We start from the raw sequence: 16,266 nt of genomic DNA, 5'->3' as shown, positions 1-16,266 counted from the left end.
AATATATCTTTCTACATGTGCTCTCTATGCCTAAATAGCCTTCCTTCCAATTTCAGGAGCATGTACAGGTCTCCAATGTCCACCTATGAAAGAAAAAGTAAATCTAAGTACATAGGTTATACTGGTTTTAAAGTCTAAGGATCAATACAATGAGTCTATCCCCTAACAGAGGTTCTTAGGTGTAGAAATCTAACATCAGGATACATTTCTAATCATAATGTTCCTCCAGTGGGGCTTAAAGGCAGTAGCTAGTCATGCGTACTGAACCAAGAAAATGAGCATCCTAGACATTGTTTCTTTAAACCACAACTTACGGTTTCTAATTATTTTTAGTTCTTAAGTACCTGTTCTTGAGCATCCTTTCTGAAAGAGTGGCTAACAAAATTCTGCTTGATTTAGCATCCTCTTTTGAGGCATCTGGAAGAAGGGACTTGCTGAAATAAGTCTAGGCAAAAAAGGTACAGAAGCCATGCAGGTGACCTACAATAAAGTAGTATTACTAGGAGCAGGCAGTGAGAACTGCAAGGTTAGTCTTATTAAAAGAAATGTTCTAGGCACAAGACACATCAAAATATTGTTTACCTGGAAATAACAACTTTTCATCCAAACAGTGAATACTATACAAGAAAAATATAACAAATATTCACAAGATATTCAAGAATCCACAGACCAATGAGTATGAAAATGGATTGTGTAGTAACTCAGGTTCCACAGAATAATTTTTGAGCTCATCACAAGAATAGAAGCTTCCTTAAAAGCTCAAAGGAGACTTATCATTGTATCTACACTAATTTAGAAAAAATTTGAATTAAAATATAGCTTCACTGTTACCTCATCTGCCCTGCTGTCTTCTCCATCTATTAAGATACACAGGTGCCTCTGTTCTCCAGAACTACTTCTACTATTTCTCACTATATTTTCCACACCATCTGCCCTATGTTCTTCTTCTAGATTGTGATCATCTTGAGTGAGCTGTGTCTTTTTCATCTTTGCATCACTGACACTTCACAGTGCTGTTTACCAACTGATTGACTATTTAAGTCTTCTTTGTACTTGATTAAACCACCAAAAAATCTAAACCAATGCTATTAAAAATAGCTATCCCATAAACTATTTGTTATGAGATAAGGAGTTTCAGCCAGTATGTATACAAGAATGGCTTCCTTTATTGAGAAAGTCTTGCTATGAAAAAAAGGTGTAGCTAAACTAATGTTTTAGTGATGCTGCTGAAATTACATTCTTGCCCCACTTTGACCCAAATACTTGAGAGTTAGACAAAGACATTTTCATAAAGATAAGTAAGATGATGAGGAATGGATGGCTAAAATTAACTTTAGGGTCTTTATCCATCTTTATAAACATACATATATTTAGAGATCCCCGAAAAGATTCTAAATAAAGGCACCTATTTTCACTGATTAAAAAAATAAAGACACAAGGCACTTAAAAAGTTTTTTTAAAAGCCAAGATGCATTAAAAAAAACCTAATAAATTTTTAATTTTTCCTTTTTGTAACAGGACAAGTAACAGATTACATCAAACTTCAGAACTTCTCAAATATCTGATATTATACACATTCCCATCTGTCTTGCAGGGAGGGATATTGGTCAGCTTAACAGTTTCAGGTAAAATAAGCTGCATAATAGTATATATTACAATAATAAATGTACAATGTTTACATGAAATATGTTTTAGAAGCAAGATAAAGATGCATCTGCATCAAAAGGCGACCTTTTAAAATGCCACAACTATTTTTTACATTCACTCTTGCAACAGGTCACAAGATGGGGTCACTAAGCTCAGATAAATCACTATGATGCACATAAAATACAGAAAGATGGTTATTTATATATTATATATATTTATATTTTCACACTTTAGCATCTGAGACATAAACTGAGAATTTAAAATTTATTCTCTTCAGATAACAAATCATTTTTTATTCTTCATAAACATGGTGCCCACAAAAGCACATAGGTAAGGCACAATAGGGTTTTCTGTTACAGAACAGTGTGCATCATGTTTACTTAACCAGAAAACGTGCATTATCTGTGCAAGTTCATGCGGCAAACCCAACACATATACAATAAAAACCAAAAAGGAAATTGAGCTTTAAACAAAATCAAAATTGGTACAATTCCAGCTGTTTCACATATTCATTTAGACTGACAATGATATATCAACAGGTTATCTTTTAAAAAGCCAGTTGTTACAAGTAAACTTTGCTCCACAACTATTTTAATCTGAAATCATAAACAGTAATAAAGTAACTTTACTGAAACAAAGTAAATACCGAGGCACAAAGCAACGGTCACTCTACTATACTGCAAACTTTCATGACCTAAAATTGTAAATATAATTTTTCAAATACGCATTTTGCTGAAACCATGTGCCCTGCTTTAAACTTGACATATAACAGGGGAGCTAACATTTCATTAAATTATAAATAGATTGGGAAATGACTTAATCCCAATGGTACTATATCATAGCCCTAGTATTTATAATAAATACAGCTTTTCACAAAATACTTTCCCTGTATCTGCCAATTGCTTCTTTATTGCTCACATAAATTTGAATCCATTACAACTGGTATCGAAACTTTCACACAAAATCATACTTGACATTTTTATATAAAACCTATAAAAGGTATTTGAAACTTGTAGCTAATACTTCCAGGTGTTCGGCTGTTTGATCTATGTGATAATACAGTCATATGTATACATATATGTATGTATATATGCCTATATATACATACATATATATACATACACACATATATACACATACATATATATACACATTAGATTATGAATAAAATAGGAAGCTTATTTTACTGCTTTAATGCAGACATCCTCACAAAACAAGACTACTTTCGCCACCACCAGCATTTATACATATATACATAAGCCAGTTTAAGTACATATACATCCACTTATATGTAACCCTTAAACCCAAATTAGTTTTCCCATATTCCAGCTGTAACAAATAAATCTCTTACAAGCAATAAAAACCTAAGGTTAAATTGGGAAACGAACTGTTTTACCACATTAGCCTGTAAGGAAATATGCAGGTGACTGTATACAAAAATTCACAACATTAGTTCACAGGAAATTATGGAAATACAAGAAGCCTCTTCACCATGCTTTTGTGTGGTTATCAAAACACTTCTTGGTGCAAAAATACAACCACCACATCTGAAAATGCTTAATAAAGTCAATGTTCCTCATGCAAAACTTCAAATGCACTGACTTAGCTGAGCTCCAAAACCTGAATGAAACAACTATTTATCTACTCGGCGTTGCTGCCTCACTGCTAAGTCCCTTTGGAACCTTAAGATTTCTGGAACGTTCGAACAGAGCTGTATTCAATAAAAATGTTACATACAAAAAGCATTTAAAAAGGAAAACAGGAAGCCAAACAGGAATTTTCCTATTGTAAATAACAGTTCTAGGAGTGGAAGAAAGTCTTTTCAGGAACCTCCTTGAGAATTGGGTAGGCCAGTCCGAAGACGAAGATGAGACATAGAGTTCATATGTTTATTTGATGGCTTCAAGGGAGTGTTGCAAGTAAGAGCTTGGGGAAAGCGATGGTGATATCTATCTAGTCGTAAATATTTTACTGTAACCAATTTCCCTGTTGTAAGATAAAAATAATATTTTAGATCTGTAAAAATGCACTTAATATTTATAGAAAATTGTGGTAAAAAATATGAACACAAAATGCATATAAAATAATCTCAAATCATTACTCTAAAAATGCTAACCTAAAATTCTTTAAAATCTGGTATGGTTTAAATAGTAAGCTATAACATAACTTTTCAAAATATTTATAATATTGAAATTGCTTACCATCAAACCAAGAGCCATGCAATGCCTTAAAAGCTTTTCCAGCATATTCTGGAGACAGACATTTAACATATACACAGCCCTATGATATTAATAAAAAGGAAAAAAAAAGAATAGTCTTAGTTTAATAGCAACAAATCCAAAACATAGAATTCAAGAGTAAAAGTTACTTTACCTCACGTGAATTTTTGTCTACTGCAATATGAACAATGCCATCATTATCATTGCATTTTTCTAAAATTGCTTCTTGAATTGCCAAATGCCACTGATCCCCTATTTCCCTAAAAATTAATGAAAACAAAAATCAACAACCATGTTCCTATTCAGTAAGAAGTCTTTATTGTCTCTTACAACGTATATATCCTACTAGAATTGGGATAGTTTAAAAACTACATATTGTTAAAGGCAGTAGTAAATAAATGCTTGTTACTAGCAGTAGGTAGATTATTAGCATTCAGAAGTCGCAGCCCTTCTCTCACTTTCCAGTATAAGAAATCGCAGAGCTCAGGCAATGTAGGATTAGCCTACCATAGCAGAACAAATGTGCTGTCATTTTTATGCTTAAAATTCTATGTACCTACAGTCATTTCTTTTTTTCTATACTAATTAGCACTTTAACGAGTTGTAGTGAACTGATAAAAGTTGAATATTATTTTAACTTTTTCAAATCCCTAAACTTAAAGAAAATTCTTAGTAAATAGAGTAAGTCTTCATTTAATATCATCAATAGGTTCTGTGACTTTAGGTGAAATGATGTATAGGAAAACTAATGTTATCAGAGGCTAACTGACATAAACAGGAGTTAAATTCCTACACGTACCGTCAATGTTATAATGAAATAATATTGAATGAAATGTTATTATAGGGCCTGCTGTGGTGTATTCTGAGCTCCTCTTTTCCAAAAGAATGAAAGGGTGATACAGGACAAACATTTTGCACAGTCACCTCATTATTAAGAGAGCTTTACGATTTCCTGTTACAGTAATAAACATTTCTTACTTATGAGATATATTGACCGTGGGACAGAGGGGAAAGCAGCTCCATTTTAATGGTAAATATTCATCTTAGGAAATAAAATACTGGACTGGCATTGATTTCCTAATTCCTAAGGTATGAGGTAAGATTCCCAATAAAGGAATTATCACCTTGCTGTTTCTATTTCTGCAAAACAAAGGCTGTGTGTGTATATACCGAAAGTGCTTCTCTATATATCTGATTTTGCTGTTACTTATTTGGAATCTCATCATATCAACTATTTCTTGAAATAAATGAGTCATTAGATGGAACTTATAGGTATCTCATTAGTAAACAATTTCCACTGTGAAGATTTTTTTGAAAAACAGAAGAATCTTTTTATCATTGGACAGATAAGCAAAGCAGGCGCCTCTAGGAAGCAAATTCTAAAGATTATTAAAGCTTATATGTGAAATATTATGGATTCTAAGGCAATAACATTAGACTGCTATTCTCTGGATGCATGTGCTGCTATAGTTATATAGACAGAAAAGTTTCTCAAATATTACATAGACAAATAGACATGGCTTGTAGAAAAGAAAGTGTATACATCACTGTAGAGAATTTTTTCAATAAGAGAATGGAAATTCAAAAATAGCAAATATTTTTCTCTTATTGCCTGCTTAGGTAAAGAATGCTGACAGACATAACTTACACATTTAATAAAGGGTACTGTTTGTCACATGTGTCATTAATTTGACTCAAGCATTTATCTGCTATGGGGATCCACAGTGAATACAGAGATTTATAAAAGTTTTACAAATCATTATACATCTGTGTCTTTTGGCCAAACCTTTGCTTGGAATATAAAAAAAAGAGAAGAAGAGAGAAAAACATAACCTTCCATAGTTAGAGATTCAGAAATAACAGAGATTATTCAATTACAGACACAGTATTTTAAGAATATCATGCACTTTTCAGCCCAATATTCCATATAAAAATTACATGTACCTCTGATCATAATACTTACATAACTGGATCAAACATATTTCGAATCTTTAGACATGGTGTCAAACTATTTGGTGGTGAATTTCTTCTATCTAAATGAAATGCTATAAAAAAAAATTAATTTTACTATTTGCCACTATTCCATTTTGTTGAAAATGCATTCAATCATTTAGTTCATTCAAAAAATATTCACTGCATACTTTTACTATGAGCCAGACCCCTGACTATGAAGGTGAGTAAGACAGACAGGATCACTGGTCTCACAGAGTTAACAGTTTAGGAGGGGAGACGGTATCACCTAAGAAATTGTAATTGTGGTAAATTCTAAGAAAGTAGAGTGTAGAAAGCTGTCAAAGTAACTTAAGCTTAAATCTGGGACTATCAGAAAACACTTTACCAAGGAAATACGATTTATGCTGAGACCTAAAGAATAAGTAAAAATAGACAGAATAAAGAGAGGTATAAAGGACATTTCAAGCAAAGGTGATAGCTTGTACATAACCCCTGAGTCGAGAAGGAGCTTGGTCTATTCTAGATAGCCACTGTGACTAGAGTGACAACGATAGAAAGATAAACCTGAAGAGCGAGATATCAGATTATTCAGGTCCATGTAGACCACATTAAAGTAGTCAGACATTACCATAAGAGCACCTGAAAGCCACACAAACAGTTTAAGGAAAGAAATAATATCATGAGATCTGTCTTAAAATTACAAATTTTAAAAATAGACTGTCATGTGGAGAATCAATCAGGTGGAAATAAAAGTGAATGCAAGGAAACCAGTTAGGTTACTATAGTTGTCTAAGAGGGAAATGATAGCAATGTAGTTAAGACAGGCCAACAACACAGATGGAAATAGGTGGACAGAATTAGTATATATTTTGGAGTAGATCTGATGTGACTCATTTAAAGACTGCACAGGGGCAGGGGCGGGTAAGAGAGAGAATATGAATGACTCCCAGATTTATGGCAGAACCAACTAAGGAGAAGTATCATTAATTAGACAGGAACAATGGAGAAGAGGTAAGTTTGGGGAGAGAAGACACTGAGTTCATGCATATGTTGAATTTGTGGTGCCCATTTCCTTGAAGAGAAGATAAGTATATAGCTGGATATAAGAATCTGAAAACTGGAACACAAGACTTAGTTCAAGATATAAATTTGGGAGTTATCAATATAAATGTGGTAAATGAAGTTGCAGTATGAGATCATCCGGGAAGACAGGAAAAATAAGAAAAAAAAGGCCTTGAGAAACTCCAACACCTGAGGTCCAAGAAAAACAGAAAATCTAGAAAAAAATATTGAAGAAATAGTCAGAGGTAGAAGGAAAACCAGAAGAAAGTGGCATCCCCAAAGCCAAACAAAGAAAGTTTCTAGGCAGGCTTAATTTGCTAACAGTGTTAAGTAAAATAAGGACATAAAAGAAAAATGTCCACTGGATTTAGCAATATGAAAGTTTGAGAGCTGTTTCCTTGGAATGATGAGAATAAGAACAGATTGGAGTCAGCTGAAGAATACATGAGGGGTGACAAAGTAAATACAGTGAGTACAGTAAATGTTTAACGCCATTGGGTTGTATATGGGTAGCGACACAGGGTGATAGCTACAGGACAGTGCAGAGTTCATCACCGTTTTAAAGCTGAGAGGCTACAGCATGTTTAAGTGATGATGAAAAGATGCAGTAGAGGCAGGGATTTAAAACCTAGTAAGGGAAGATACTTAACAAGACTAGAGAGAAGGGCTTGGGGGTCTTTGTTAAATGAGACAGCTCTTCAAGTGCAATAGATGATAAGGATGAGCATGGATTGTGGTAGTTTTAGGGATTCTGTGGTGGAAATTTGAGATAGGTGCAATCTCACTGTTTCTATTTGAGTCATCATCTGAGAATGAAGAGAGAGAGAAGGGCAAAGGTTTGAAAAGAGGAGAAATCTAAAACTGCGATTGAGTAGGACAGAAAAACAAAGTGACTAGTAAAATATGGTGAGAACATGAAAGTCTGATAGTGCTGAGGGCCTAAATGACATTGACTGTGAAAGTGCCAGTTAACCAAGTTGCATGACTTTTCTCCTGTTGTGTTCAGCCAATTTGCAAATAGACAGACAAAGATAAAATGTTTTTATCCTTGGTTGAAATTTACTAGGGTAAGATGAAGGATAGGTAATGACCCAAGAGAACCAGCAAGGGGAGTGATTGGAAAGATAAATCGTGGAAACTGAGATGGATAGGAAAAGAAGTGAAAATAGGAGGAAGGCTGAAGAACTGGAGAAAGTGGAGGCATCAAAGAATTGAAATTTTGGGGAGTTTAAAAAAAACACAGGTATATAAAGCAGGAAAGTTGAAAGGATGAGTTTATGATTTAAAGACTAGGATATAACAATTAGAGATTTCAAAAGTAACTAGTGATAAGAAATACCTGGGGTGTGATATCCCCAAATAGTGCCTGATAAAGGAAAGAATGGTCACTGGACATGAAAAATCTTTGCCAAACCCCAGATCAATAATGTCTGTGAATCGTTAGTACCTTCTAGACTTCTCTAACAGTGTATAGGTTCTGTTCTTAGATGACCTTTTAGTTGCAAGCACTGTGACTTCCTTCAAATTCCAATTCTGGCCTGAACTAGGAGGCGATGAACCAAAGAAAATAGAAGGATTCATATCACCCTACTCTAGTCCAGACCCAAGTTTCCACAAAATAATAGATAAGGGAGAAACTATTCCTGCCCAATTCTAGTCAGAAAGTAGTCCCAAAGTGATTTTTAAAATATATGCTTTGTCTCCCTAACTAAACTGTAATCACCTCCTGGAATAAGCAGAGATACAGAAGTTAGTGAATGATACATTTCAAATACCTCAGAAACTACCTTTGGATGCTTCAAATGAATGTGGTTAATTCCAAACACTACATCTGCCAGAAGCATAAATAATTCTCTGGCTCCCCAGCAGGTACTGTTTGATTTTTAACTGGTGCTTTAAAATACAATTAGAAAAACTAACATTATATAATCATCTAGTTTATATATAACTATCTTTTAGAAATTGTACTAAAAATTTAATAAGGAAGATTATTTATAACAATTACTTGGGTAAAATAGTATTAAATGACAACAGCTTATAGTGAATTCAAAAGACTGATATAATTACCAACTTTCTGGCCATGTACTTTTTAATTAAAACACTGCATTTATAAAAATAAATATTAAGCTTTTTAATAAGTTAAGCTATCTTTTTACATTATATAACACCAAAAACCCACAGTATATAGTCATATTTATATAGCACATTTGTGTACAGATATACTTAAATTAAAGCAAAACTTATTTTATGTATCAATATTTTTAGAAAGCTAGGTCAGAGTCATTTAAGAAACATATAAGTAATATTAAAATTAAATTCTCTCTATTTAGAACTAGGTGATCTTAAATGAGGTAAAAGATGTACGACTATCATTAAAGACTATTCCAACAACTTATTAGCCTCCTGTAACAAATTCTGATTATGATGAAATCCATAAAAGAACTCAAATCTTTCTTGCTATGAGTCTACAGACTTTTTTGTTTTATCATCACGACCATTCTAAAACTGAATTGGTATACTTCTAACAAACAGGTACTAGGTTCTACCTTAGGATTTCTTGCCTTAGGGTAAAATTACCTCAACCATTATACTTTTTTTAATTTGCTAAGTAATAGGTGTCTTGCTTTATTTTCATTCCTTTCTAGGTTCAGGAACCCCTAATAACTGTAACTATTTATCAAAGACTGTCCAGTAAAAGGAGATTAAATTCACAATTGTTTACATGGCCTACTTAGAAATATTCTAATAAGATAGCTCAGTACTTGGCATATAGTTTATAAACATTTACTACACCAGAACCTTGATGAAACATTAATATAAAATCGTGGCAGGACAGTTTAAAAATATTATATCAATTCATGTTGAGTATTAATTACCACAACTATAACTGATATTAAGTTGTGTCTTATCACATTTGCACAGTCTTTTCCTATTTAAAGAAAATAACAAAGTAAAAATAACAATCAGAGGTTTTAAATCCTAGAGTTTATAGAACATCCAATTTAACACATTTAAAGTAAATAAGACCACTACCAATTTGGGAAAAGAACACGGATTATTATCTAGGTCAAGAAATTATCTTTATATTCATCTAGAGAATCTCACATTTAAAAAATAAGATGAACTATAATGATAGAATAAATTCATATAAATAATTAATGTCCGTTTCTAGAACTTTATTCAAATGCACACACTAGTACCAACTGCTAGCTCTATGAAGAAATCAGGCTAAGACACCACACCCATTATAACCAGGCACTATGGTAATCAGATCTGACTGGCTTTGAATTCTCTGGTTCTAGTTTCATAGGGCCCTTTTGCATGCACCCTTTAAAGCAAATAGTTTATTGTTTAGTGTCATCTGGCAACATCAAAGCTTCATATTTATGCCATAATTATATAAGCTTATTATTCAAGCTCTTTGAAAGTGAAAATTAGAGAAAAAAGGGAGCGATTGGACTTCATTTTATTGCAATTTCAAAATAATTTATTTACCTTTCCCATAAATGCTTTGTTTAGCAAACATTGATAAATATGCTTTTATCGGACAAGAAGGTTAAAAGAAACTGAACTCGCTACTCTACTAGTCCTGAAATGTAAATTAAACTAAGCATGAAATTTCATTTTGCAACTAATTATTAGTTGCGACTTACAAAAAATTCGAGTGAATGTAACAGTTATCGCTAATAGATGTTTGGGAACATAAAGCAACCAATCACCAAACCCTCCTATATACTTATACATGTTTTTGCAACTATGCAAGCATTTTTAAAAAATATAGATGCCCACCAAAAGCTACTTGACATGGGGGATTATGCAGGCGAAATGGTCTTAATAAGAAAGGCAGGCAGGTAAAAATTGGAAAAAAGAGCAGTTAAAAGTTATGATTCCATTTATATATGTGAAATATAAGTTACACGTGTCTTATTTGCATAAAAAATTAAGGAAAAAGAATGCAGTTAAATCTATAATAACTAAGTTGCTTTGTTAAATGAAAAAAGAAAAAAATCAAAGTAATGTATGATATTCTATTAAAGACAAACTATTTAAGTTTATACTAGCCAGAAGTGGAAACATTTTTATGAGGCTAAAACTGATTCCTTCTATGGGACGAAAATGGAAGGGGAACTTTGCTGTCATATATCTCTCAATTGTACTATTTTACTTTAAACATTAAGACTGCTGTAATTAAAAAATATTAAAGAAAATTTTATGCTTGTATTTTTTGTTGTTTAAAAATGCATACCTTGACCTTGCCATACTTTAGAAGGTATTACTAATATTTTGTCACAGGATGCAGAAGGCTGGATCCAGCGCCAAACTAGAAAATCTGCACCGCCTATTCTTCGTGTTTCTGTGCGAACTCTAGATTCGTTAGCAGCAAGGAAGTCGACAGCTCTATCCCAGACTTTCTTCATTTTTTTCCTATTATGTGAACAAAACAACAAATCTATAATCATGGCTTGTAATCTTATTCAAATATTAGTATATGAAGATTGTGGTTAGTGTTAACTCTGGCTCTTCTAATCACTGCTTACGGAGTTTTCGAAAAAGACTCCAGAGGTGGAGCTTAAACATCAGTACTTTTTTTCCCCCCAAAACCTTCACTGGTGATCCTGATATGTTGCTAGGGTTAAGAATGCTGCTTTAGCATATGTCATCATCTTTTATTTTTAAGAAGTTATGACTTAGTTCTTTTATTTAAAAAACTTTAACAAAATATTTTAAAAACATTACTAGTAAAACATCACTGACTATTGTCTGCCTATTTATGAAAATGAAATTAAGGAAATAAGGTAGAGATTGACAACAAAGAATCAAAAATGCATAGGAATGAGAATGATTTAGAAATCCAGTTGTCTATTTTGCCACTCAAAATCAGGAGGGTAAGAGAATTTAGAAAGAAAGGAGAATTTAAAGTACTCACATAAAGCCTGTACAGTAAAGCAGGTCTAGCTGAGAAAGGTCACAACTCTCAATATAATTTTCACAACTACAGAAAACAACAACATTCTGATTTACTTCAATTCACAATGCTTTGAACATACCTTTCATGGGGCTGTATTAAGGAATCTCGCACATGTGGAATAGGCATGTAAGGTTGTAAATCTTTATTTTCCTGGCAAGCTTCATTATGACTTCGTAAAACATCTGAAAATAAGTCAAACGAATTTACAAATGAATTGATCGCTGGACATCATGTTGTAGTTCATCACATAATAACTATTCTAGAAATAGATTTTTACAAATATCATACCTATAATTTTTACCACCATATCATACATCTGCCTTGTTTCTTCTTCTTCTTTTGTCCAGCGATATTTCATGTAACGTAGAACAACACAAACCATCACTACACCTGCAATATTCATATTTTTTTGTATTTTAAAAATTGTGGTCAATAGCATTGCAAAGCAAACAAAAAAACTTATCAGTTTCTATAGTGATTATTTTAACTGCCTTAATGGGATAATGGAATGAGCCTTTAAGACAGTGGGCTGAATTAGCCATATAATTAAAACTACATAGAAAAATGTAATATTAAACATAATCTGGAGTTTCACTTAATCATACTAGAAAAACCATTTCTTCTATTATGTTGACAACTGAATACTTAAATTCTATTAATTTTTTTTAAAACAAAATAACATAACTATGTTTCACACACTTTTTTCCTTTGCAGCATTAAACTACTAGAAAAATGAGTCTCACAAGAATGTAAACATACCATACCTTTCTTTTCAAGTAAATTATTTTTAAAGAAGTTGGATAGGAAAAAAAAAAAAAAAAACTCCTAAACTCCTATTATCAATCAAAATAGTCACATGAAATCTAGGAATCTGAATAATTTTAATGAACTTAATTTACAATATTTTATTATTTAAAGACTAAGCTTAATTTCTATATTCCCTGTTCTACTTTCTAAAGTAAACTTCTATCTATGCATTATACCTGATTTTTCTGTGACATTTATGTGAATTTTATTCCCACCTCCTTTTATAAATACTGTTTATTAAGTCCTTAGATTGATACTGACACTATCAAAAACCTCAATATTATTATACTTTAGTGAAGATTTTTGGATGTAATTTATAACAGCAATTATGACAGAAGCAAATTCTCAGCCCTGCATTTGGTGAAATATAGACATAATAATTCTAGATTTCTTTCTTCTTTCTCATCCTTAGGTAAAAACTTACCTAAGCATAACAACAATAACCTGTGAGTGACAGTAATAAAAGCACGTCGAAAACGACACCAGAAAGACATCTGTGGTCTTGTGGACTGTAAAAACTGCACATCAGTTATATTTTTCAATTCTTCCTCAGGGCCATAACCGACACACCTATTTAAAAATAATTAAGGGAGAGTTTAGAGGCAAAATCACTTCTTATACTACAAAATGATCAAAGTGGAAATCAAATCCTTTACCTTATTCCAACATCTTTTCCATTTTCAAAAATCCACTGCAATGAAGTGTTAAATATATCTTCATATTCAGGACCTAAATCCTATTAAAAAAATAAAGAACTACGGTACTTAATAATTCACATTCACGTGACTACATGTGTAAGCTGTCCTATAATTAACATACTTTATGTAAGAGTTTAAACTATATACCATAACAAAAATGTATTATTCATTACATAAAAATGAAAGGAAAAAAAGTCACTACTTCGCCACCACCCAAAGATAACCACTGGTAATATTTTGCTATGTTCTCTTTTTGTTTTTTTTTAAATTTACATCTTTGGGTTGTTTTTTATTTTAATAATTTATTTTTAAAGTAGCACCATAAGAGTGAATTAGCCACTTTTTCTTAAGAAACACAATGTTTAGATTAACAAATAACAAACTATTCAGACTTGGCTGTATTCCAGACATTTTCTCAACAAGTGAATGAAGTAAGCCCATAAACTCAAGAAAAACTTACCATATTACCAATCATAAAATTCAAGCTTTCAAGTGGTAAGTATAATTTTTAAAAACTTGCATCTGTTACTATAAGCTTGACAGCTTCACAATACTTGAAAACCTTTGCAATGAGACTGGTGTGATATTAATGAATATGACTTTTGGGTACAGCATAACATTTGGAAGATCTGCATAACCAGTAAACCAATATTTTCAAAATGACCAATGCATGAATTATAAAATCCTGCAGGTAATGTATAGGTTTTATAAAAAAGATATTGTACTCATTGAGTTCCTTTCAAAGACTCAATCCTCTGACACACAGACACTATAGCACACTTCAAAGACATTATTTTAATCAATGAAATATATATGCTGTATTTATCTGTATTTGTATATAAGTCCTTCAGCTTGTATTACTACAATATGCAGAATATTAATAGCATTTTTGCATTACTATATAGAATTTTGAAAGCCAGACTATAAACAAAAGTTTCAAATAGTTAAATAAATTTCCAAGTTTACTAACTATATTTTAAATACAAAAATTTTAGGAGGCTGAAGATATTATGACTGTGCTCATTAAGTATCCACAAAAATGTACATAATGTTTCAAATTAACAAGTACACCCACTCTAACAATCTAAGCATGTGGAGGAACAAAAGGCTTAAAACTTCTAGTTATAAAATAATAAGGGTAAGAAAAGAGTATCTATTGTTATTTGCCCATTTTGTTTTCCTTTCCTATGTTAATACCACTTGATATCCACTTACCATCTATAATACAATAGAACCATGGAATATTCCTTTATGAGTATACATTTTCAAAAAACAATAGATAATTTATTTAAAACCTCATTAAAAATTGAACAGGGTGTTGAAGTTTTAAATAGGCCATCACTTCCACACATATTCTACACAGTACACAGAGATCTCAGTATTATAAAATGAAATTTTTGAAGAAGTCAAAGTTTAATTTTTTTCTGGTTTATGCTAATTAAACAGCTCATGTTATCATTGCAGCTTACATAGAATCTACCCGATTTTAAGAGTCAGAAGTGTTTTATTATTCTGTTTTTGTAACCACCTGGAAAGCTCTAAGTAAGGCAGGAGTAGGCCAACTTTTTCTGTAAAAGGACAGAGTAAATATTTTAAGCTCTAGCCATGTATATTTCTGGTCTCTGTTATTTTTTTTAAAAGCAACTTTTAAAAATGTTGTAAAACCACAGCCAGTAGGCCATACAAAAACAGGCCCGTGGGCTATCGTTTGGCAACTACTGAGGTAAGGCATTCCCACCTAGTAAAAAACACCCATTTTCTAATCACTAATGACAAAAATCAGGAGGGAACTAAGTTTTTAATTTTCAAAGCAGGTCTATTCTTATTATTATTGCTTATTACTATTTACTTATAGACAATAGCTTCGTCAACATACTGCTGACAGCTTCATGTAAATCTTTCTAAATTCAAAGCATGTTTTCCCAAATTTTTAACAAATCTATTTTAACACATGCGTATACACACCCTCCTGCATGATTCCCAATCCATATTTACCTTACTTTCAAAATAACTAGCCAAAAATGTGTATTTTAAAACCCATGTCAGATGCTGTGAACTTAGATTACAGTTTCAAAGTACAAAAATAATACTGTTTTTGTAAAAGACTCAGCTCATTTAAAAAAGCAACAAACATTACAAAGAAGGAAAAAAGACACTGGTACAGTAAGAAGTAAAGCAAATATTAAAAGCCTATTAGGGATAGTTCACAAAATGGATAATTTACATGGTAATGACAGCTGTGCGGCTTTCCAATTAGTGAGTAGTCTGATTAATTGTGAGATAATATATGCTGTAAAATAGATGCTACCTTTTAAATTAATTAGAATATGATACACAGAAATCAATAAAATAGTGAATATGATTTAATTCTTGATGATTCTGTAGGAACTATATCTTTCACTTCCAGGAAAAACGGAAAGAACATAGTTCTTAGAATCAAGCAGGCCTGGGATCAAATCATGACTCCATCATTGACTAGTTATATGTATTAAAAATTAAACAGAATTTGAAAGTGACATAGGAAATGAACCATAATTTATTACATAATTCTACTGGAGAGTTATCAAAGCTCCCACCATGTAACTTAAAAATCTGTCTGTCTTTTCATGAAAATATGCTGTGAATTTCCTAAATGTTCCACCAGAGGGACCTCTTAACTTTTCACAAATCAAAACGAGCTTTCAATCTCAAAAATGATGAATAAAAAGCTCAAGAAAAACAGTAGGAGAGTTAGAAAAACAGTGGTTAAATTATTTAAATTAACTTATGTTTATTTAAATTTCCTTTGAAGGCGAGAGTGGGAGAAATAATAATGAAATGTAAAAAATCAAATTCAAGAAAATAAAATTTTACTAAGGCTTACTTAATTCACTCATTTTACTCCAACATTTACTAATATTGTGCTTAAAAT

At 32.0% G+C, this 16,266-nt stretch overlaps 1 protein-coding gene across 2 annotated transcripts in view; it reads right to left on the bottom strand.

Annotated features, from left to right (window-relative positions):
• Positions 1-1,469: 1,469 nt before the first annotated feature.
• The window catches only part of LEMD3 (LEM domain containing 3), a 59,801-nt gene continuing 45,004 nt past the window's right edge, over positions 1,470-16,266 (bottom strand). For both annotated transcript variants that reach the window (XM_011373732.2, XM_023520599.1), the window contains exons 5-13: positions 13,314-13,393; positions 13,082-13,227; positions 12,139-12,240; positions 11,930-12,032; positions 11,128-11,306; positions 5,830-5,911; positions 4,021-4,126; positions 3,849-3,927; positions 1,470-3,633 (exon numbers count right to left, since the gene is read on the bottom strand). In XM_011373732.2, coding sequence (XP_011372034.1) covers positions 3,470-3,633; positions 3,849-3,927; positions 4,021-4,126; positions 5,830-5,911; positions 11,128-11,306; positions 11,930-12,032; positions 12,139-12,240; positions 13,082-13,227; positions 13,314-13,393 — 1,041 coding nt within the window. In that variant the 3' untranslated portion in view covers positions 1,470-3,469. The remainder of the gene's footprint in view (positions 3,634-3,848; positions 3,928-4,020; positions 4,127-5,829; positions 5,912-11,127; positions 11,307-11,929; positions 12,033-12,138; positions 12,241-13,081; positions 13,228-13,313; positions 13,394-16,266) is intronic.

The sequence above is a fragment of the Pteropus vampyrus genome, unplaced genomic scaffold, assembly GCF_000151845.1.
Source record: "Pteropus vampyrus isolate Shadow unplaced genomic scaffold, Pvam_2.0 Scaffold9, whole genome shotgun sequence".
NCBI classification, from domain to species: Eukaryota; Metazoa; Chordata; class Mammalia; order Chiroptera; family Pteropodidae; genus Pteropus; species Pteropus vampyrus.
This window is presented reverse-complemented; position numbering and strand designations above follow the sequence as displayed.